We start from the raw sequence: 22,611 nt of genomic DNA, 5'->3' as shown, positions 1-22,611 counted from the left end.
TAGTCAGTATCGGATTAAGTGAGCTGATCCGTGTAAAGTTCTTAGACTAACATGTGGCATATAATGAGTCTTATAAATGTTAGCTCTGATGCTGATAGTGATGCAGGTGATCATGATGATGCTTGTCCACAAAGTGGGAACAATGATGAATGACTGTTGTCAGGATTAAGTGAGACACTGAATGTGAAAACCCATAATACACCACCTGATACAAGGTTGGTCCTGGGTAAAGGGATGTTATAATACTTGAAAAAGTAATACATAAATATATATAAAAAAGGAAACTAAAGAGCCCATCAATTCATAACTCAGATAGCCAGTTAAATTTTAAGAGTTAGATGCAGACACACCCACCTGATAGTCAAACTCTGTTTAAATGTTATATGAAAAAACGATTATTTGTGTATATAAAACTCATACTGTAAGAATGTCTTCCATGCAATGAATGTTTTTTTAAACATCATTTTTAGTGGTTATATTTTAGTGGTTGTATTTTGTACAGTCTGGATCTGTATATATCATACTTTATCCACTAAATTAATATTAGATATTTGTTCCCCCACCGCATACATTTCACTGTATCAGTATACTGCTGCAGTGCACATACTTGTTCATGATTGTGTGTCTACATCAGTTTCTTTAGGTTAGATTACCAGGTACGTAATTATGGGATTAAAAAGAAATGAATGTTCTTACAGCATTCCTGTTGTATCAGCAGCAGTTGATACAATAGGACAAAGTGTTCCACAAAGGATGGAGCAGTTTGCACCTTCACAAGAAGCATGATACCTGTTTAAATGATCACATTAGTGAAGGTTTTAAAATTAATATATAATTCAGAGCAACAGGTTCATTATGCAGAAAAATCTGTCATGTTTATGTCTGGAGATGTTTCTTCTGGTTAATAATTACCAGAATTACCTGCAATAGAGAGTACATCAGCCATAAGTTATTAATCTTCAAATAATTAGAAGTGGCCTTCTGAGTTTTTCAGCCACTATTACAAATATAGATTTTATTTGTGGCAGAGTATAGCAGAGTGCCTGTTAGTAAGAAAGGTTTTCTTCTGACAGAAGGTAAGATTTTTGGTGAGGAAGGGGAGGTGAGAGCTAAAATGGACTGCATATACTCTGGGCCGGCCAGTCCCACTGTGCCACTTCATTACATCCCGACAGAAGCCCTGTGAATGGTATGACTGGGCCCGTTCTACAGATGCTGAATCAAGACTTGGAGAGTTTAAGTAAATTTTGAAGGCCACACAGCTAATAAAGGGGATAATGGGTATCAAACTCAGTCTTGCTGGTTCCAAATTCCCTTTTCCTTCATTCCACTCAGTTGCCTCCCAGGGGAACATTTCTGCAGAGGAATCGTTCATTATGTGGCCAGATGCTACTCTGAGGAGGTCTTGTTAGTCCCAAGCAGTGGGGAGAGGGAATGGCAGTGGCATCCTGAGGATGGAATTGGAGATGGAGCCTGGCCAGGCCTGAGAGAGGTCACAGCCACCACCTACTAGAAGGAGAGGCACATGCTGGTGTCGTGGTCTGAGCAGGTCCCCATCCTTTCATGTTATAAGCCGAGACTTGAACAAAATACTGTTGGCCCTGCAAAGTATCAAAATAGAGAGAATGATGCATTGGGAATTTAATGACTTTTACTCTAGAAGCTTTACCCTGTGTCTGGTGAACTCGTCCACCCCTTGGAAATGAACTACTCCACCACCCATACGTTAGCTTTCTAGTTTTCCTTGATTGTTACGTTTACACGTGATAAACATTTGGGGTGCCCTCTCGATTTCTTTGTGCTTTTTTTCAAAATTAGAATATCATAGTTGCTTTCCCTGACCTCCCCCAGTTATACACTAATTTTTAAGTCATAGTTCTGTAAGCTTTACCAAAACCAGCGATTTCTCACCCTTACCTCTTTCTCCTTGTTTTCCCCTCCCCAGTGCCAACCACAATCACCTTTTTTTAGCTGATCAACTTGCTTTATATAATTGACAAGTTATAATGAACACCTTTTCAGATTAGTAATTAAAGGTCTGCTTCATTCTTTTAATGGCTTAATAGCACTTCACTTTGCGTAAATACAGTCACTTATTTAACCGATCCCTCACTGGTAGACATTTAGATTGTTTCCACATTGTTTCATGGCACAATAAGTAATTTTATGCTGCAATAAATATCCTTTACTCAGTTATTCAAACATTTTAAAAATTAATTCTTTGATGTTACTTCAGTTTTAAAACCATTATTAAAACAATGGTTTATATGCTTTAATGTCTTACAGCATTAAGAATTAAGGAGTTGTGGCTGTATGTAGGTTCTTCAAAAAAAAAAAGAAGAAGAAGAAGAAGAAGAAGGAGGAGGAGGAGGAGGGGGAGGGGGAGAAGGAGGAGGAGAAGGGGAAGAAGAAGAGAAGAAGAAGGAGAAGGAGAAGGAGAAGAAGACTAGAACTGCCATATGACCCAACAGTTCCACTTTTGGGTATTTATCCAAAGAAAATGAAAACACTAATTTGAAAAGATATTATCTACCCTAGTGTCCATACAGCATTATTTACAATAGGCAATATATGGAAGCAACCTTAGTGTCCATCAACAGATGAATGGATAAAGAAGATGTGAGATATATATTTTATATATATATAATATATATATACATATATATATATAATATATATATAATGGATTATTATTCAGCCATTAAAAAAAGTGAAATTTTGTCTCTTGCAATAACCAGAGGGTATTTTATGCTTAGTGAAATAAGTCAGCTTATTGACAAATACTGTAATAAGACAAATACCGTATGATATCATTTATATGTAGAATCTAAAAAATAAAACAAACAAGTGAATATAATGAAAAAGAAATAGATTCACAGATACAGAGAACAAACTAGTGGTTACCAGTGGGAAGGGAAAGGGGAGAGGGGCAAGATAGGGGGAGAGGATTAAGAGGTACAAATCACTAGGTATCAAATAAATTAGACATAAGGATGTAAAGTTCAACACAAGGAATATAGTCAATATTTTATAGTAACTTTAAATGGAGTATAATCTATAAAAATATAGATTCACTGCGTTCTACACCTGAAGCTAAAAACATTGTAAATAAATAAGCTACAATTAAAAAAAAGAATTAAGGAGAGTTTTTGTTTGTTTGTTTGCTTATGATATTTTAAAATGTTTTATGTGTTTTTTTTTAAATTGAAGTATTGTCAGTTACGATGCATTAGTTTCTGGTGTGCAGCACAACATCCCAGTCATTCATATACATACATATTCTCATTTTCATATTCTTTTTCATTAAAGGTTGTTACAGATAATGAATATAGTGTCCTGTGCTATACAGAAGAAATTTATTTTTAAATCTGTTTTTATATATAGTGGCTAACATTTGCAAATCTCAAACTCCCACATTTATCCCTTCCCCACCCTCTCTCCCCCAGTAACCATGAAATTGCTTACTATGTGAACCTGTTTCTGCTTTGTAGAGTTCCTTAGTATCCTCTTTTTTTCAGATTCCACATATGAGTGATGCCATATGGTATTTTTCTTTCTCTTTCTGGCTTACTTCATCTAGAATGAAGATCTCCAAGTCCATTGATGTTGCTGCAAATTGCATTATTTTATTCTTTTTATGGCTGAGTAGCATTCTAGTATCTAAATATATCACAACTTCTTTATCTAGTCATCTATTGATGGACATTTAGGTTGTTTCCATGTCTTGGCTATTGTATATAGTGCTGCTATGAACGTTGGGGTGCATGTATCCTTTCAAATTAGTGTTCCCTCCAGATATATACCCAGGAGTGGGATTGTTGGATCATATGGTAAGTCTATTTTTAGTTTTTTGAGGACTCTCCTTTACTGTTTTCCATAATGGCTGCACCAAACTACACTCCCACCAGCAGTGTAAGAGGGTTCCCTTTTCTCTACACCCTCTCTAGCATTTATTGTTCATGGACTTTTCAGTGATGGCCATCTGACTGGTGTGAAGTGATACCTCATTGTAGTTTTGATTTGCATTTCTCTGATAATTAGCAACATTAAGCATTTTTTCATGTGCATGTTGGCCATCTGTATGTTTTCATTAGAGAATTGCTTGTTTAGGTCTTCTGCCCATTTTTGGGTTGGGTTGGGTTTTTTTTGTTGTTATTAAGTTGGATAAGCTGTTTATATATTCTGGAAATTAAACCTTTCTCAGTTGCATTATTTGCAAATATTTTATTCCATTCTGTAGATTGTTGTTTTGTTTTCTTTGCTGTGCAAAAGCATATAAGTTTAATTAGACCCCATTTGTTTATTTTTGCTTTTATGCCTATTGCCTGGGTAGACTGCCCTAGGAGAACATTGCTAAGATTTATGTCAAAATGTTTTGCCTGTGTTTTCTTCTAGGAGGTTTATCTGTATAGTTTTATATTTTTGCTTTGAGGAATTTCTTTTCTGATGAACCCAAAGGAGCATTTTAGAAGTCAGCACTTTCCAAGCATTGCTTGCAAAATGGTGTTTGAAGTTAAAAAAAATGCGTTCTGTGGAGTCTTTCCTCGGGATTTAATAATATTGGCTTTACCATGTTATAAACTTCATTCTCATAACTTTAAAGATGGGTTTCTGTGCACCTCAAGGTTATGGAGATTCTGTAGAAGTGTAAATCTACTTCTAGGCTTTTATGTGATTAGGATAATGTCTGTGTTGCTCTCATTGGACAACCGAGTGGAAAAACTTAATCCCTATAAAAATTAGTTCAAATATTGGAGGAACTCTCTATGGAGAGTTTTCCTTTTCTATCACCGATCACTTTTTCTTGCAAGCAGTGGAAATTCCCTAGGGTTCTCTCCGGCCGCCTTCCATCATGTGAGCTGTAGGGTTGGGAATCAGTCTTCTGTCGAGAGCATCTCTGGGGGCCACCCACTCGGGTTTGTTTGTTCTGCGGATCCACAGTTTTGGCCCCTGGTGCAGACGTGTAAGTAAGACTAAAAGGTAAGACTCTGTGCTGGTGACCGAACCACCAAGAGCTGTATTGGAATAAGCTGGTTCAAACTTGAAGAGATACAACTAATGCAGCTTTTTAATGCTGGGTTTCAGGAGTGTGCTTTATAGATAACTGTTTTGATTGCCTGATCTTTTAGAGGAACAACAATAAGATCCCCCTACCTCTCACTTATGAAGGCCTTAAAACATTAATTTCTTGAATTGGACAAAGGTACAGGTTTGAGTTGAGCTTACTTAAAATGTTTTTCAATTAAAAAAGGTCTTGATGATCCAGTTTTGTTACATTTAACTGTTTAAGGAAATACAGAGTTTGCTCAAGTGTGAAATGATTTGCTCTGTGTCTTTATTTCTTGCATTTTGTATGCTCATATGGCTTATAGTTCTATAAAGAATGAACATTTAAGTTTGGATTGGTTCAACAAATAAGCATGGTTTGTTCCAGTTTTTCATTTACAGTTTAAATCGGTTCAGGTTACTGAGAAATGGAGCACCACCAGATATAGTTTCTTTTTTGTGGAAGGATATTTAGACAGTTTTTTTTTAATCAAGGGAAAAGGATTTCTCTCAGGAAATTGTGTGATTCCAACTGATGACTGATCTCAACCGAAGCTGTGGGGGTGAGGGTTAGATCGGGCTATTATTTTTACTGTCAGACAGGGAGTCAGAATTGGATCTCTTAGAGCCTTTGATCCCCCCCGAAGATTAGACTGTGATCCAGAAAGCAGCAGCTTTCAAGGCTTGCATGAGGCCAGTCTTTTTCTGATCTCTGTAGAACATGGCAGCTTACAAAGTGGTTCATGCTGTCTGCTCACTCCTTTGTGGCTTTCAGATTATGGATACCAGACATATCACACTTAACGAGTGGCAGTTGTTGCCAGAGGACTGGGCGTTGGCTGTTGCTTCCAGAGTAGGCATTTGCTACCAATATCCCAGCACGATCATCAGGGGCAGGGGAATGGGAAGTCTAATGGGAGGATTGGGTGTTTACCGTTGTAAGTCCTGTGATTATGCACCTCAGGGTCTGCAGGTTTTCCATGATGATTTCTCCAGCCAAAGGACAAAAGTCTTTAGACATGCTCCATTCCACTGGATAGAAGGGGGAGAGGGGAGAAGGGAGGGAGGAAAAGAGAGAGAATAGTCATCTATCAAGAAACATCACAGAAACTCCAGCATACAGTCTCTCTCAGAAGCAGTAAGTTTACCCGCTTTTCCCTGTATTGGCACATCTGACAATTCTTGGGATGACAAGTCAGTTTCCAAGTTCACAATTGTTTTTTAAGACGAGCAGAGAAAAGATAATCATTCAACAGTAATTAATACCTTAAATATACATACGTGTGTGTGTATACACCCACACCCACACACACACACACATACAGACATACATGCTCAGGCACACTACATACAAAAATTACTTATATATAGAAGATAAGTTAATTATTGCATGTGAGAAGTGAAGGGTTCATTAGGATGTTGCCTTCTGTTTGTTCCCCGTATCTGGTTTCTGTTTCACCAATTTACTGAGGGTTCTACTTCAAGATCCCAGGGACATTCTCCTCCCAGATGAAGAAGCCTCCTTTCATTTCCTTCGACATAATTTGACTCCTTTTGGAATCACTCTCTTCCTTCAGTGTCTTGTACACTGCTCCTTTGGGTTTCCTTCTCCTCCCTGATACCATCTTCCAGGCCTTTTTCATTGGCTTCTTTTCAGCTAGAGAATTTGGGATTTGTGGCTGACCTCTTCAGTGCTCCCCCATACCTGACATCCCCAAAGTGGATATTCATTTGCAGTTAAATCTAATACCCAAATTGTAACACCCCATCTTACTGTGAGACCATGCTCTTTCATAACATTTTCCGTTGGTTGGGAAAAAACATGGTCAAGAAAGATAAATTGTGTATCATCAGTAGAAAGTGTCTTAAGTGACAGTTTACACATGGCAGGATTTGAAGCAATCCTAAATGAAGCAGGAGTTTAAGTCACATGGAAGACAAGGCCTGCATATTTCTAAACCTCATGATGACAAGCTATAGATCTTAAGATTTAAATTATTTTCTCTGTGACACTTACATACCTCAGAATTAAGCCAAACCACCTCTAAATCCTGCTGTTCCCCCTAGAGTCACACAATCCCTCTGCTTTCGAGTTGCTGCCCCTGCATTCTCTGCTTCTCTTCATTATGCTCCTGGGAATCTAGCTTGCTCTGCTCACTCTCTTGAAATTGCTCCCCTAAAATCCCTAGTCCTTTGATCATCCACAACAGTCTCTTCTTGGGAAATCTTGCCCACTTTGGCCTCCCCTGCTTTTGGAACCGTCTTTCCCCTTGGTTTCCGCTGCACCCTCTCTTCTGCTTCTCCTAGCTCCTGCTCCCCTCTTTTCAGGCTCTCCCTGGTTCATCGTTTTCTTTTTCCTTTGATGTGATATTCCTTGAGGGTTTGGCTCTTTTTTTATTCCACATGCTTGCCCCGGGTAGTGACCTTATCCACTTTTATGGCTCCAGGTATGACTCTTGAAACTGTAATTCTAGGTCTAGCTTCTCTCTGGAGCTCTAACTTCCTTCTGTAAATTTCCACCAGAGTGTCCCCCACTCCAACTGGGTGTCCATTAAGTGCTTCTCCTTACCAAAATATGTTTCTCTTCTGTTTTCCTAATTTTAGATCATGGCACTCCCACACATCCAGTCAACCAGCCCCAGATCTCAGAGCATCCTGGCCTCCTGTTTTCCCCTAACTCCTCACAACCAGTTGAGTACTAAACCGAGTAGGCTATGTTTTTAAATGTCTCCCACAGGTTTCCCTCTCTCCCTAACAGTGAAACTGCTCTAGAGCAGACCTTTCTAATCATGAACGTCAGCTCTGCAATTGATTTTCTTATAGGCCTAATGATAAACTCTTCTAATTGACTTTTCTGTTCATCTCCTTTTCCTTATATACAATTGTCTTACTGTTGCCTGAATTATAGTTTTAAAACGCACACCTACTTATTTAGTTCTCCTCTTAAAAATCTTTTCATAGTGTCCAGTTGATTTCAAAATAAAATGAAATCTTAACAAGGTATTCGAGGACCTTCATAATCTAGTCCCATCCTCCCTCTGCAACTATCCTTATCTCCTGCCACTTCCCGAAGCAAAGTCCTTGTTCTGTAAATCCCTGCTACCTGATCATTCTGTGTACTTTTCTGCCTCTGTCTTTTTGCTCATCGTCCAACCTTTGCTTATCAAAACCCTACTAATCCTTTAAGAACTAGCAAAGCCAACTCTAAATTCCTCGGGAATAATTAACTAAACACACCTGTTTCTGGTTCCCAAAGTCCTTTATTCATATAAAACAAGATTTATTACACACATATGATGCTTTATTGTATGTATCTCTTTCTTAGGTTGTGAGAAACTTGAGAATAGGAAATGTGTCAATCATTTTTTCCCCTCTAGTACGTGAATCTGTGTGCCTAGTGCATAGAAGATGCTTACTAAATATTTTACAAATCAAATATATCTTTTATTGTACGCGTATCCACACATACACACACGCATGCACACCCACACACACATCCAGAATAGACTGGTTTTCCAACATGGAGTATTTTTCTTCCATGTGAATCTTCTCTTTCTCCAGATTCTTGACCTATGAAGCTCTCAGGCATATTGTAAAATCTAATTAGATTAATTTGATTAAGGTTATATGTTAACTCTCAAATGCAGCCTATATCTCATCATAAATACATATTTGAAAACATACATATGTATGTATTTTAACATATGTGTACAGTTTTTTTCCAAAATGTCTTATTCTGCTTATAAGCTCCTAGCTCTTGAAAAAGCCAAGTTTCTTAAAGTTAAATTGGAGAGGGTTTGTAATCAGAGAATAATATTGCACATTATTTTAGCTAAAAAAAAATTCAATCATTGAGGAATTGCACAGACAAAATGACAGTTGTACCACATATACAAGGACATCTAGAAAGAGCAAAGAGCATAGGAAAATTCCATAAACAGAAATATCCTGAGTTGCCATTGAGAAATGCATGGCTGACTGTGGTGGTGGAGATCTCAGCCTCAGGCTGGGCGTCAGCATCTTCTGACTTCAGCTAAGGACTCTGGGTGATATCCGCAAAAGAAGAGCTAAGGGTTAGTGGGAACAAGACCAGATTATGTGACAAGTGATCAATGAAAAGTTGCTCAAAGATGCAATCTTTAAAATTTCTGAAGAAACTATTTTTGAATAAAAACTGTTCGTATACTATTGACATATGTTCTACAAAGCATGATTCAGGTGGAAAATAAGGACTGGCTTCTTGAAATAGAAACAGGTTTGCAAGGAGGTATGGGCTTGCCTTAGGAGTTAATAGGCAGTTTTAAGCATTTAAGTCCAAGTAGATCTTATAACACACCTAGGTTTCAAAGGGGGAGTGGGTTAGAGAAAGAGAAGATTTACACTGGAGGACAAAAATTCTCCATGTTGGAATGGCCAGTCGATTTGGGAGGAACCTGTAGTTTTCTCCCTCTATCTACTTCTTTGGATTGGTGGACTCTTTTGACATGAAGAAAGGAGTTTCTGATCATTTAAGGAATGAGGGAGGGAAACAGAGTGAGCAGGAATCACTTTGAGAGTCAGTTGGGAATTCTAAGAAGGCAACTTAGCATGGTCTCTCTGGAAAGTTATGTGTAGGTAGTTTAAAGACTTAATATTAAAGCCGTGAGAAAATCACTTATAAGTCTGCTCTAAATCCCTGAAGGGCTGGAGCCATGTATATGAAGTTTAAAACTATATGACTTATAATTTTAAGATAAAGATCAGGGCAACTGTTTCTACTTAGGTCTGAGAAATAGAAGCAGGGTTTAATCATGCAATGGCTCATAGCAGCTGAACATTAGAAAGAAAGGTACCAGACCAAACATAGGTGTTAGTATTTCTTAAAATTTGGCTCTGGGTCAAACCGTGATTTACTGCATTTATATCAAATAACTATGAATATTTCAATGTGATGCTTTGTTATTTTAACAGATATTTTCATTTTTATCTAAGCTTTAGAAATGTGGAGTCAGTTGGGCAAGAGAGTTCTAGTTGAACCATCACCATTTTCCGGATGGCAGCTATATAAACCACAGGCTGAAAGCACAGGAAGAGAAAGAGGTCCTGAAGGTCTGGCCTTGTCACCTTCGGCCTGTAATGTGAGGAGAAATGCCACAGGATCAGTGAGAGGAGTAGAAAATTCATGGCTGGAAGTGTTAGGATGCACAGAGACTTTAGTCTCAAGTGCAGGTGAATGCCAAGCCTCATGGTGTGGTGTGTGATGAACACACCCTGCTTTAGCTGATGACACTCTGCAGGTTCAGGCCAGCATTGTGAGAGGTGAAGACTACGCAAACGTAAACGCATAAAGAGAGAACATTGCAGCAATGTCTCATTTCTATTCAGTTGGTTAAAAAAAATCTAAAACCTGCTGTTGTCCAAGTTCTCCCTCTAATCTCACATGCCTCAAAGCCCAGCGTTGTTTTATCCTCCTCACACATCAGGAGGACAGACTGTAAAGGTACCTCTTGCCTCTTGCCCAGGCCCTACCCAGACTTCCCACTTTATCCTCACCAGTCACTTGACCTCAGACCCGTGGCTTATGCTGTTTTCCCTTTGGGTATGCTCTCCTTCCCTGAAATCTTCTCCCCTTTCATTCAGACAGGCCTGGTTCAAGGACTCTTCCTTTCTGTGATTTTCTTGGCGTTCCAAGGGAAGCTCTTTTGCCAATTTTCCCATAGAAATTTTAATATATCTCTTATGTTGTGCTTGCTTTATTGTTTTGTATTGAAGAAATCTGTCCCCTCTTTAGTCTATAAGCTCTTTGAGAGCCTGGACCACGCTGTATTAATACCAGTTTCCAAAGCATCTCTCACAGCACCTAGCACAGTATAGGTAGCTCAGTAAATGTTGGATGAATTAAATACCTGGTTCATGACTTTGAAATGCCTGAAAATTGAGGTAGGTAGAAATCTGACGCTGGTACACAAAGACTAAGAAAACAGTGTTAGAATAAACAAAATACAGTCAAAAGAGAATGGAAGTTGTTTGAGTTGCCCAGTAGGTAGTTGAAGTAGGGATTAATTCCTGGTTTACAGATTCTCAACATGCCAGACTCTTCACTTGTCCATACTGCCCTGAGGAAACCCCCAAAATGAAAGTTTACTTCCTATTCCCTATCAGCACTTTTGTGGAACCAAAACAGCATTCTTACTGGCCACACTCATTCAGGCGCCTTAGCTAATGAACGGAATTTGGCTAGACTGCCCAGCCCAGCACTGGAGCATTATGAAATCTTCCTCTGATTCCATCTAATTGTGAAGTTTTTAACCTTTCAGGCCAGCCATAGCACAAGAGGAAGAAAGAAGAGAGAGGGACAGGCCGTGAAACCCAGAGAAAGATCAAATACCATCACTTCTAGAGATGAGAGGATGTGTCTTACTGAAGCGTCAGTCTGCTCAACACTTGATAGGTTTTAAATTGGGAACTGACGTAAGAGCTCTGGATCTGGGAATTCTGTTTAGCTCTGGAAAAATAGGAGGTCGGAGCCGCTGCATTTTTTACTTTAAATTCCCTTGGTAGTTCTAGGAGCAGGGGCATGCATTACTTTCAAACAAGAATCGTTATTGTTTGCATAGCACACAGTCTTCCAGTTAATTAGAAAAACATTTTTTCCCCAAATTAAATTTCCCTAGAAAAACAATGATTTAAATTAAGGGCAAATGGCTTTTTTCCCCCCTCTTTTTTTTTTGGACACTAGTGGAGCCTTCCTGCACCCACTACTTCTAGAAGATTTAAGGCACAGTTGGAATTGAAAAGCTGTATTTGTTTGTGGTCAGATTCTGCCGTCCACAAAATAATATGGCCCTACCTCTGTACATTGTGTACTGTCTTAGTTTTGCCTGCCATATGACAAAGCTGCATACAGATACAGACATGATGCATAAATGCTGTGTTCAGGTTTTTGCAAAGTACGTAAATACTGTTAAGTAACAAGTCAGCTCTACAATCTGATCTGTTTGCTTCTTTATTCCTCTCCTAATTGTTCACCCTATTGTGGCTCCTACTCTAAATTTATCTCTTTCTTGATCCTCTCGGCTTTCTAGATAGAAAATACTATCATTTTTGTGATTCTAACTACTACTAATTGTTCTTTCTCTTCTTCCAGGTCTGGTGTGAAATGTTTATTGAATGAATACGAGTCTTCCAGAGGCCCAGCTGCTGCCAGCTTATGTCTCCAGTGAGATTCACGGAGCTGCACCTCTCATACTTTTTTGGTCATCTAACCAGGGGTGACTTTGAATAAAAATTCCTCCAGTAATCTCTGCAGTTTGGGGATGAGAAAGTCTAAATGATCTGCACTAGGGGAGTTATTAGATACATAAGTAATCCTGAAGCCCCAGATCATACAGAAATCATTTTTTTCTTGATATTTTTCCTTACTAGATTCACCTACTTGTTTTCCTAGAACATTTAAGAGTTGGGAACGTCTCACATTTATCACAAAGTAGAGTGCAAAATCCCCTCATCATGTCACATCCAGTTGGCATGACAGGGTGGCTTTTAGAGGCAGCACAAATAGGGAGAAGGAGAGTCAGAGTTTGGCTCCATCCACACTGAGGTGGGACAAATGCAACAGATGCTGGAGGTGACCCAAATGGCTCGCAAGAGCTGTTTGTTGAAATTTCAGGAATTTTGTGAGCTGGTAGTTAAACACAGCCATCATCAAAAATTAAATTGTATAAACAAATAAGTTGCATTAAAAAAGAGACAGTAAATACTCAAAACTCCTCACTGCCCAGTTGACTGCATTTTGCTATTAATCATGCTCTTGAGATTATTAATATCCATTTTACCTGTATGGTGGAAATAACATACAATGATGTACTACTATACATCTTGTCCCAATCTGTTTAGTGACGTCACATTGGTAGCTTTAAATTGGCCATGGTGAGAATATATGCACCATAGAAATCAGCAAAAGCACACAAAAAATTGAGGAAATATTCTCCCTGTACTTGAAAACTATTGCTTGATTCAACAAAGAACGTCACTGATGAATGAGTGAAGTTCTAATATAAGTCTGTATTGTTTCATTTTTCTTTTACTTCCTTAAACTAAATGAAAACATCAACCAATGTTTACATGGTAACTACACTTGTCTGTAATTCTGTGGAAGTAAAAGCATCTTGGGAGAATTGATAGGCTATGAAGAATTTATAAAAAAGAGTATGGTGTATTTATTATTATTTGTAAATTGTGTGCTACACATCCTTTCTATCAGTAAAATTTTATAAAAGACTTAAGAGTGTGTGTGTGTATGCTTTGTACCCTAGAGATCCAATTTTAAATGTTTACCATTACACCACTGGATAAATGCTAGGTGGTTGCTCAGATAGACTCTAAAGGTAGATGTATCTTGACCAGCAGGGTATAGTGTCGGAGGGGAATAGATTTCTCAGGCATAACTTAGATAACATTCATCACCAGGAAATAAGAATGAAGTACGCCACTATAAATGACATAACAGAAAAGAAAAGAAAAAAGAAACAATCCCTTTTAAAATTGTATCCAAAAAAATAAAATACTTAGGAATAAACCTGACCCAAGGAGGTGAAAGACGTATATGCTGAGAACTACAAAACACTGATTAGAAATGAAAAATGATTTAAAGAAATGGAAAGACATTCCACGCTCTTGGATTGGGAGAATTAATACCGTTAAAATGGCTATACTATCCAAAGCAATCTAGAGACTTGATGCAATCCCTATCAAATTACCCAGGACATTTTTCACAGAACTAGAACAAATCATCCTAAGATTAATGGAATCACAAAAGACCCAGAATTGCCAAGGCGATACTGAAGAAAAAGAATGAAGCTGGAGGGATAACACTCCTAGACTTAAGACAATATTATAGAACTACAGTAATCAAAACAGTGTGGTATTGGCACAAAACCAGACATATGGCTCAGTGAAACAGAATAGAACACTCAGGAATAAACCCACAGACTTATGGTCAATTAATCTTTAACAAAGTAGGCACGAATATAAATGGAGACAAGACAGTCTCTTCAGCAAGCGGTGTTGGAAAAGTTGGACAGTTGCATGTAAACGAATGAAGTTAGAACACTCCCTCACACCATACACAAAAATAAACTCAAAATGGCTTAATAACTTAAACATAAGACACTATAAACCTCCCAGAAGAAAACATAGGCAAAACATTCTCTGACATAAATCTTATCAATGTTCTCCTAGGGCAGTCTACCTAGGAAATAGAAATAAAAGCAAAAATTAACAAATGGGACCTAAACTTACAAGCTATTCATGGCAAAGGAAACCATAAAACAAAAAGACAATACGGCACAGCCAAAAATGTTTGCAAATGATGTGACTGACAATTTCCAGAATATACAAACAGCTCACACAACTTAATAACAAGAACAGAAAAAAACCAATCCAAAAATGGGCAGAAGACCTAAACAAGCAATTCTCCAATGAAGACATACAAATGGAGAAATGCAACTCAAAGTTACAATGAGGTATCATTTCACACCAGTCAGAATGGCCATCATTAAAAAGTCCACGAGCGATAAATGCTGGAGAGGGTGTGGAGGAAAGGTAACCTTCCTACACTATTGGTGAAAATGTAGTTTTGTGCAGCCATTATGGAAAACAGTATGGAGATTCCTCAAAAAACTAAAAATAGACTTACCATATGACCCAGCAATCCCACTCTTGGGCATGGTTCTGGAGGGAACTCTAATTTGAAAAGATACATGCACCCCAATGTTCATAGCAGCACTATTACAATAGCCAAGACATGGAAACAACCTAAGTGTTCCATCGACAGATGACTGGATAAAGAAGTTGTGGTATATTTATACAATGAAATCTACTCAGCCATAAAAAGAATAAAATAATGCCATTTGCAGTAATATGGATGGACCTGGAGATTGTCATTCTAAGTGAAGTAAACCAGAAAAAGAAAGAAAAATACCATATGATATCACTTACATCTGGAATCTTAAAAAAAAAAAAAGACAGGAATGAGCATATTTACAAAACAGAAACAGACTCACAGAGAAAACAAACTTATGGATACCAAGGGGGGAAGGGGAGAAGAAGGGATAAATTGGGAGATTGAGATTTGTGGATACTAACTACTATATAAAAAATTGATAAAACAAGTTTCAATGTATAGCACAGGGAACTATATTCAATATTGTGTAGTAACCTGTAACGAAAAAATATGAAAAAAAATCTATGTATGTATATGGATGACTGAAACATCATGCTGTACATCAGAAATTGATGCAACATTGTAAACTGACTTTTCAAAAAAAAATAGAATGAAGTATGTAAACCCCTTTAGGAGGCAGAAGTGGCACAGTGAGGGAATCTGGAGCAAAAGTGCATTTATGAAGTGTCACCATCTGGGAGGGCTGGTCCAGAAACTGGCACAGCGTACAGCCTGTAGGCATCTGTGGACTTGACTGCAACAAGGATGGCAGAGTCAGGGGCTGACCAACAGAAACCTAAATGCTGACTTGTATATTTGGCGAGACATTCATGTCCACTACTCCTTATGGCTTGAAAGAGCTCCAAGCCTACACAGGATTATCTGGGCTTTATTATTATTATATTTTATTACTTTACATTATCATTACATTTTATTTTATGATTATCTGGGTTTTATGAATGGGCACTTTGAAGACACTGGACTAAAAATAGGAACATCGGTCATTGATTCAGACAAACTCTCACTTTCCGTTTTTCTTTAGACTACTGCCATATCCTTGAGTTACAAGTTGTCCACAGGGATTTTCACTTGCTTTAGACTACTTTTGAAGAGAAACTGTCCAGATGATAATTCTTGTTCATTAAACACTGCAATGGATAAAACTGAACAATAGCAGAGACTAAAAAGCAAGTGACAATTAGAGATCGGAAGGTTGAGACCACCACCCCACACCCCCGCCTGGGAATAGGCAGCATCTGACACCTGTTCCAAGGGGTAAGAGCTCTTTTCCTGTGAAGCTTCTTGGGGTGCTGAGATTTTTGTTGTTTCCAACAGAGTGATGCCTTTCTTGCCTGCAGGGAGAGAACTCTGACAAGCTGTTTTATGTTTTTAAAGGGTACGAGGCAGGGAAGAGCAAAATCAGCTGTCTCATTTACACATGCAAGGTCCAAGATGTGTGACCAAAGCACAGCTTTCTGAATCCTATTGGGTCCTCATGGAATTAAAATAACCAGCCACAGGGGCAAAAGCAGAAAGACAACTTTCATTCAGAGAAAGGCCTAAATTTGGCTTTTTTGGGAAGGGCATTTTTCATTTTTCTACTACACCCACATTTAAAAAAATTTATTAAGGTAACTGGTTTACAACACTATATAAGTTTCATGTGTATAACACTGTATTTCTACCTCTGTACACACTGCAGTGTGCTCATCACCAAAAATTTAGTTTCTATCTGTCACCATACAGTTGAACCCGTTCATCTATTTCACTCTCCCCCCACTACCCACCTTCCTCTCAGGTAACCACTACTCTTTTCTCCATATCTATATGTTTGTTTTTATTTGATTTGGCTTGTTCATTTATTTTGTTTAAATTTTTTAGAATATTCCACATATTTTTCTTACTTCACTTAGCATAATACCCTCAAGGTCCATCCATATTGTTGCAAATGACAAGATTTCATCTTTCCTTATGGCTGAGTAGCATTCTATTATGTATATGTGTTTGTGTGTATGTGTGTGTGTACATCTTCTTCATTCATCCATTGGTGGACACTTAAGGTTGTTTCCATCTCTTAGCTATTGTAAATCTACTACACCCATTCTTAACATCCCATTTTCCTCTTTATAACTTTAAGGAATTAAACTCCTTAAGGACAGGGTCCATGCCATATTGATTTTTGGACATCCGCCTCACTCTTGTAGAAGTATGGAGTATGGGCTCAAGTTGAGTGGCTTTATGTGTGGACATTGGTAAATGGGGTACAATCCTCATAGTCCCATTTTGCTCCCTCTGATCTATAAAATAAGGACTTCTTCACTGGGATTTTAACCTAATTTCTGAGCCTTGTTTTGCACTAGTCTCTGCATTAGCTCTGTGCTCCAGGAAAAGAAAACTAACACTTAATGAAAACAGATGTGGGTGAATTGTACTCCATTACATATATATGCTACATCTTCTTTATCCATTCATCTATTGATGTGCACTTAGGACGCTTCCATATTTTGGCAATTATAAATAATGTTGCTATTAACGGCAGAGTGTATGCATCTTTCTGAATTACTGTTTTTGTTTTTCTTGGGTATAGGCCCAGGAATGGGATTGCTGGGCTATATGGTGGTCCTGTTCTTAGGTTTTTGAGAATCCTCCATATTGTTTTCCATAGTGGCTGCACCAATTTACATTCCCACCAATAGTGTACAAGGGTTCCCTTTTCTCCACATCCTTGCCAACGTTTGTTATTTGTATTCTTTTTGATGATGGCCATTCTGACAGGGGTGAGATGGTGTCTCATTGCGGTTTTGATTTTCATTTCCCTGATATTGGTGACGTTGAGCAACTTTTTATGTCCCTGTTCAACATCTGCATTTCCTCTTTTGGAAAAATGTCTGTTCAGTTCTTCTGCTCATATTTTAAATGGGTTGGTTGCTTGGTTGTTTGCTTTTAAACTGAAGTTTAATTTGATTTAAAATGTTGAATTACTTTCTGGTGTACAGGATGGATGGACTTGGAGGGCATTACTCTAAGTGAAATATGTCAGAGAGAGAAATACCAACACTGTAGGATATCACTTACATGTAGGATCTAAAAAAATACAACAAACTAGTGAATATGACAGAAAAGAAACAGACAGATGTAGAGAAGGAACTAGTGGTTACCGGTGGGGAGAGGAACGGGGGAGGGTCAAGAGGGAGGTGGAGGATTAAGGAGTACAAACCATTAGGTATAAAATAAGCTATAAATATGCATTGTACAACATGGGGAATATAGCCAATATTTTGTAGTTACTATAAATGGAGTATAAACTCAAAAATTTGTGAATCACTTTATTGTATTCTTGTAACATACAACATTGCACATCAACTATACTTCAATTTAAAAATGTGATATTGTAAAATAAATACGTAAATAAATTAATAAATGGTAAAAAAAAGAAAAGAAAATAGACCAGCTACTTTCACAGATGATTTTGTCATTTTTTCCCTCACTATATTCCTTCAAGACAGGCTAAGTCATTCATCAATAATTCTACCATTTTAACAAGTGGCAGAACTGGGAACTAAAGCCAGGTCTGTATGAACTCAGAACGTGCCTAAAACTTCTTACTGAACAGCCTGGGATAAAAGCCTCCATCCGCATCCTGGCCTGCAAGGCCCTGGGGGGCCTGGGCCTTCTCCATCTTCTCTTCAGTTTCATCACACCCACAGGCTCTCTTTCTCTCTCTGGTATTTGGGTCCTCGAACATGTCAGGCTTCTTCTTTTCCACACGTACTGTTCATCTATCTCCTTCCTGTCTTTCATTAATTGTCCCTTCCTTTTCCCTCAGCAGTCAGTGTAAAGGTCACTGCTGCACGTAAGTGTTCCCTGATCCCAAGATACAATTGAAGTCCCTGTTGTGTCTCTCAGAGCCCTCTGTAGGGCAGTAATTATCCACTAGTGTGGTTCTCTCTCTGATCTTACAGGCTCAGTGAGGGCAGTGGCTGTGTATCTCTGTATCCCCTAACAGCTGGCATATGCCATGGCATAGAGTAGGCCAATGCATGTTTATTGAACTGATGTTACATTGTTGACCACCATGCAAGCTCTCAGGAAACAAGCTGTCTTTCCAGTCTGATGCCTCTCCTGTCTCCTCTTGTCAAAAACCTACTCAAGTGAAATGCTCACACTCCTTCAACTCCCTGTCATTTGCTCTGATTTCCCAGAGTAATTTTATCGGTCACTCTTTCTGGCATTAATCCTCTCTATTTTATATTATAAAGATTCATGCAATGTTGTTTTTTTTTTATTTTAACTCTACCTGTACAACATATTTCACATCTGTCTCCTTTTAATTTTTTTAAACTCCATTATCATCACCCTGACCCAAGCTCCCGTTGTTTCACACTGGAACTCCTAGGGCAGTTTCAGAGCTGAACTAGCCTGTGTGCCTTTGTTCATATCACCCCCTAATCCCAGTCCACTGAAGGCATAACAGTCTCTTCCAAGCATAAATCATATCACAATACAAGGTTTTCACTGGAACCTTATAAGTGAACTTGGAATAAAATCCAAACACCTTAACATAGCTACAACAGGGGTTGGCAAACAAAGACCTGTAGGCCAGATCCAGCCTACCGCCTGTCTTTGTACAGCCTATGAAGTGAGAATGGTTTCTACATTGAAAATATTGAAAATATATATACATATTGTACTTGTGAAAATTCTATGAAATTCATATTTTAGTGGCCAAAAGTGAGATTTTATTGGAACACAACCCCACTCATTCTTTCACCTATTGTCTCAGTGGCAGATCTGGACAGTGGAAACAGAGACCATATGGCCCACAAAGCCTGAAATATTTACTATCTGATCCTTTATAGAAAGAGTTTGTAGACCCGGAGTCTACAAGGAGTCACTATCTGGCGCCTGCCTTCTTCTGTGGAATCCCCTGTCACGCCGTTCTACCCACTTTCCTTCATCTGCACTTTTTCCCTCTCTAACTTACTAAGGTATTTCTACACAGCTCATCTGCATCTCCCTCCACGACATATCCTCCTTTATTTTCAGTACTTATCATTATCTGAGATAGTCTTGTTTAAATTTACTTGTTTGTTCATGAAATATGAGCTTCATGAGCTTGTCTGTTTTTTCCCCTACTGTATCCCCAGGGCTTAGAAGAGGATCTGCACGTTGTAGGCATTCCAAAAAATTGTGTTAAATGAGCATTTTTATCTTCCCTGTAATTTTCTTCAGGGAAGACACTGTGTCTGACTCATTTTTTGCATCCCCCACAGTGGCCAACATTGTGTGTTGTATGGAGTAATAACAGTTCCAAAAATAGCTGTTAACTAAATAAAATGCAAGTCACTTACTTCCTCTTCCCCCTGAGTCAAAGTGACAAAACACTTGTCAGCTGGACCCCAAGGAACAATGAAATGTATAGCATCTTTTTCACCTTATCTACACTGCATTGTTTGAGAGCGCATTTTAAGGAGGGCCATGAATTCCAGCAAATTCCTCTGAAAACAGTAGTTATGGGTACCTCAAGTGCCCCAATAAAGGGTATTTCTAGTGATGCTGAGTTGGGCCAGGTGTTTTCTGAGAGTGGGTGAGAATCACTGGCAAAGGGTGTGGTTGGCAGTTTTCCATAAGAAACTTTCTCCAATCATTTAAAAAAAGTTACAGATTATCTTTAAAAATATGGCATAACTATTCACAATAGCCAAGACAGGGAAACAACCCAAACGTCCATAGACTGGATAAAGAAGATGTGGTATATATAATGGAATACTACTCAGCTATAAAAAAGAATAAAATAATGCCATTTGCAGCAACATGGATGGACCTGGAGATCATTGTTCTAAGTGAAGTAACTCAGAAAGAGAAAGAAAAAGAAAAATACCATATGATGCCATTCATATGTGGAATCTGAAAAAAAAGGACACAGATGAACTTAAAAAACAGAAACAGACTCACAGACATAGAGAACAAACTTACGGTTACCAGGGGGTCAAGGGGGTGGGAAGGGATAAATTGGGATATCAAAATTTGCACCTCCTAGGGAGTGATGGAAATGTTAGCTGTCTGGATTGTGGTGGTGGTTTCACTGATGTATATACATCTATCAAAGTTCATCAAGTCGTACTTCTGAAATATGTGTAGTTTACTATATAGAAATCATACCATAATAAAGGTGTTGAAATATGGCATGTATCAAATGTTACAAAAATAGGTTAAAAATCCTGAATTAAGCAAAACAGCTAATGTTTTATAGGGAGCTAGTGCTTGGTGATCTTTGGAGGATACTGGGAAGACATCTATCAATGTTCACCGGGGCACTGTGCTTTACCTCTAAATATTCTACTTAATCCTTGTAACAATCCTATCACAGTGTCTCTCATTTTACCAATGAGAAGACAGACTGGGAACTTTAAATAACTAGCTTAGGGCCAAACAGCTTATCAATGCAGAGTCTGGATTTGAACCATTGTCTCTTTTGTCTGCCCCCCAACCCCTAAAGAGGAGAAGGTGATAAACGGACTAACAACCCCGCTGAGGTCTTTTAAGCTACAGACAGCTCCAACTGTGAAGAGTTTGCAGAAAGTATTTGCAATATTTGACTTCTACCCAGTGAACCTAAGGGGCTCCTGGTTGGCACCTCTACCTTCTTTCCCCAAGGGCCCGAGTTGTCACCAATACTGTGATTTCCTTGTTGTGGTTTCAAGAGGGAGAGAGGATGTGGGCAGTGACCGCTGGGTGGAACAGGGGACTATACTGATGCTGTGGGGGGACAGAGTCTCATGAAGGTGTTCTGTATTTTCATGTCAGCTACACGTGGCGGTAGTGGCCAAGGTAAGAACTGATTTAGAAAATAAACAGCAATGTAAACAGTCACAGAAAACTCATATAAATTGCTGGCACATATTTTGAGCCTGGTTCATGTTATGTAACCTCACTGGTGCCAAATCTTTCTCCCTCCCTCCCTCCCCTCCAACAGCCCACTCTGGCCCTCGCCAGTCCTGAAGAAGGCCCATGTCTTTTTTCACTTGTTTCTTTCTCCTCTGACTAGAGACACTTAAGCTGAGGTAAGAGAGAGGATAAGACGACCTGGGGACAAACCAACTCCAAAGCAGGAGTGGTTCCCTAGGATCCAGAGGGATTTGCGGGAGAACATAAACAAACAAACAAGGAAGGGGAAGGAAGGGAGGGAAGGAGGAAAGAAAAGAAGCAAAGGAAAGAAAGAGAAAGAAAGGAAAGAAAAGAAAGAATGAAGGGAGAGAGAGAAAGAGGGAAGGAAGGAAGAAAGAAAAGAAAGAATCAGACCACCTCAGGAGCACCAGCCACAGCCCCCTTCCCTTTGTGTCTCACCCCGGGGGGAATGTGCTGTTTGGGCATTTCCCTTCCCTATTTGTTTTCACGTTCTACTGTAAATTACTCAACAAGGTGCTTTTATTGATCCTGAAAAATCTAGTCTTTAGATTTTCCCATCAAGACGAGACTAAGCCTTCCAGAGCTTCTCAGGGAGACAAAGAGCCCCGTCCTCCTCTCCCGGACTCAGCTTCTGTGTCTGTGCGGGGAATCACCAGACTAGCTGATGTTGAGGGCACGAACGTCAATATGCATGTATGGGGGTTCTTTACGTGGGGTCCAGGAATTCCAGATGGGCTTTGGGGTATCAAAGAAAGCCCTTCATATTGTAAACAACATACACGTATTCCTCCCCCCAGACCCGTCTGAAAGGTTACACATCACAACACTGCGGACAATGTACATCCTAGCTGGGGCTATTTGAAGGGCCTGATTACTCTTCTTGGGTAGTGTTGTATTATCTCTATTTTGTTTGTTGCCTTTGGTTTCTACATTTGTACTTATACATGATGTCT

The 22,611-nt window shown here is 38.8% G+C and overlaps 1 protein-coding gene across 15 annotated transcripts in view; it reads right to left on the bottom strand.

Annotated features, from left to right (window-relative positions):
- The window catches only part of ANKFN1 (ankyrin repeat and fibronectin type III domain containing 1), a 288,349-nt gene that overhangs the window by 63,794 nt on the left and 201,944 nt on the right, over positions 1–22,611 (bottom strand). For all 15 annotated transcript variants that reach the window (XM_072940142.1, XM_072940138.1, XM_072940140.1 and 12 more), the window contains 2 exons: positions 5,981–6,078; positions 1,511–1,601 (listed from right to left, as the gene is read on the bottom strand). In XM_072940142.1, the coding sequence (XP_072796243.1) occupies positions 1,511–1,601; positions 5,981–6,078 (189 nt within the window). The remainder of the gene's footprint in view (positions 1–1,510; positions 1,602–5,980; positions 6,079–22,611) is intronic.

This window comes from Vicugna pacos, chromosome 16 (genome assembly GCF_048564905.1).
Source record: "Vicugna pacos chromosome 16, VicPac4, whole genome shotgun sequence".
In the NCBI taxonomy this organism is placed as follows: domain Eukaryota; kingdom Metazoa; phylum Chordata; class Mammalia; order Artiodactyla; family Camelidae; genus Vicugna; species Vicugna pacos.
The sequence above is the reverse complement of the archived record's forward strand: the minus strand, read 5'-3'. Positions and strand labels throughout refer to the sequence as shown.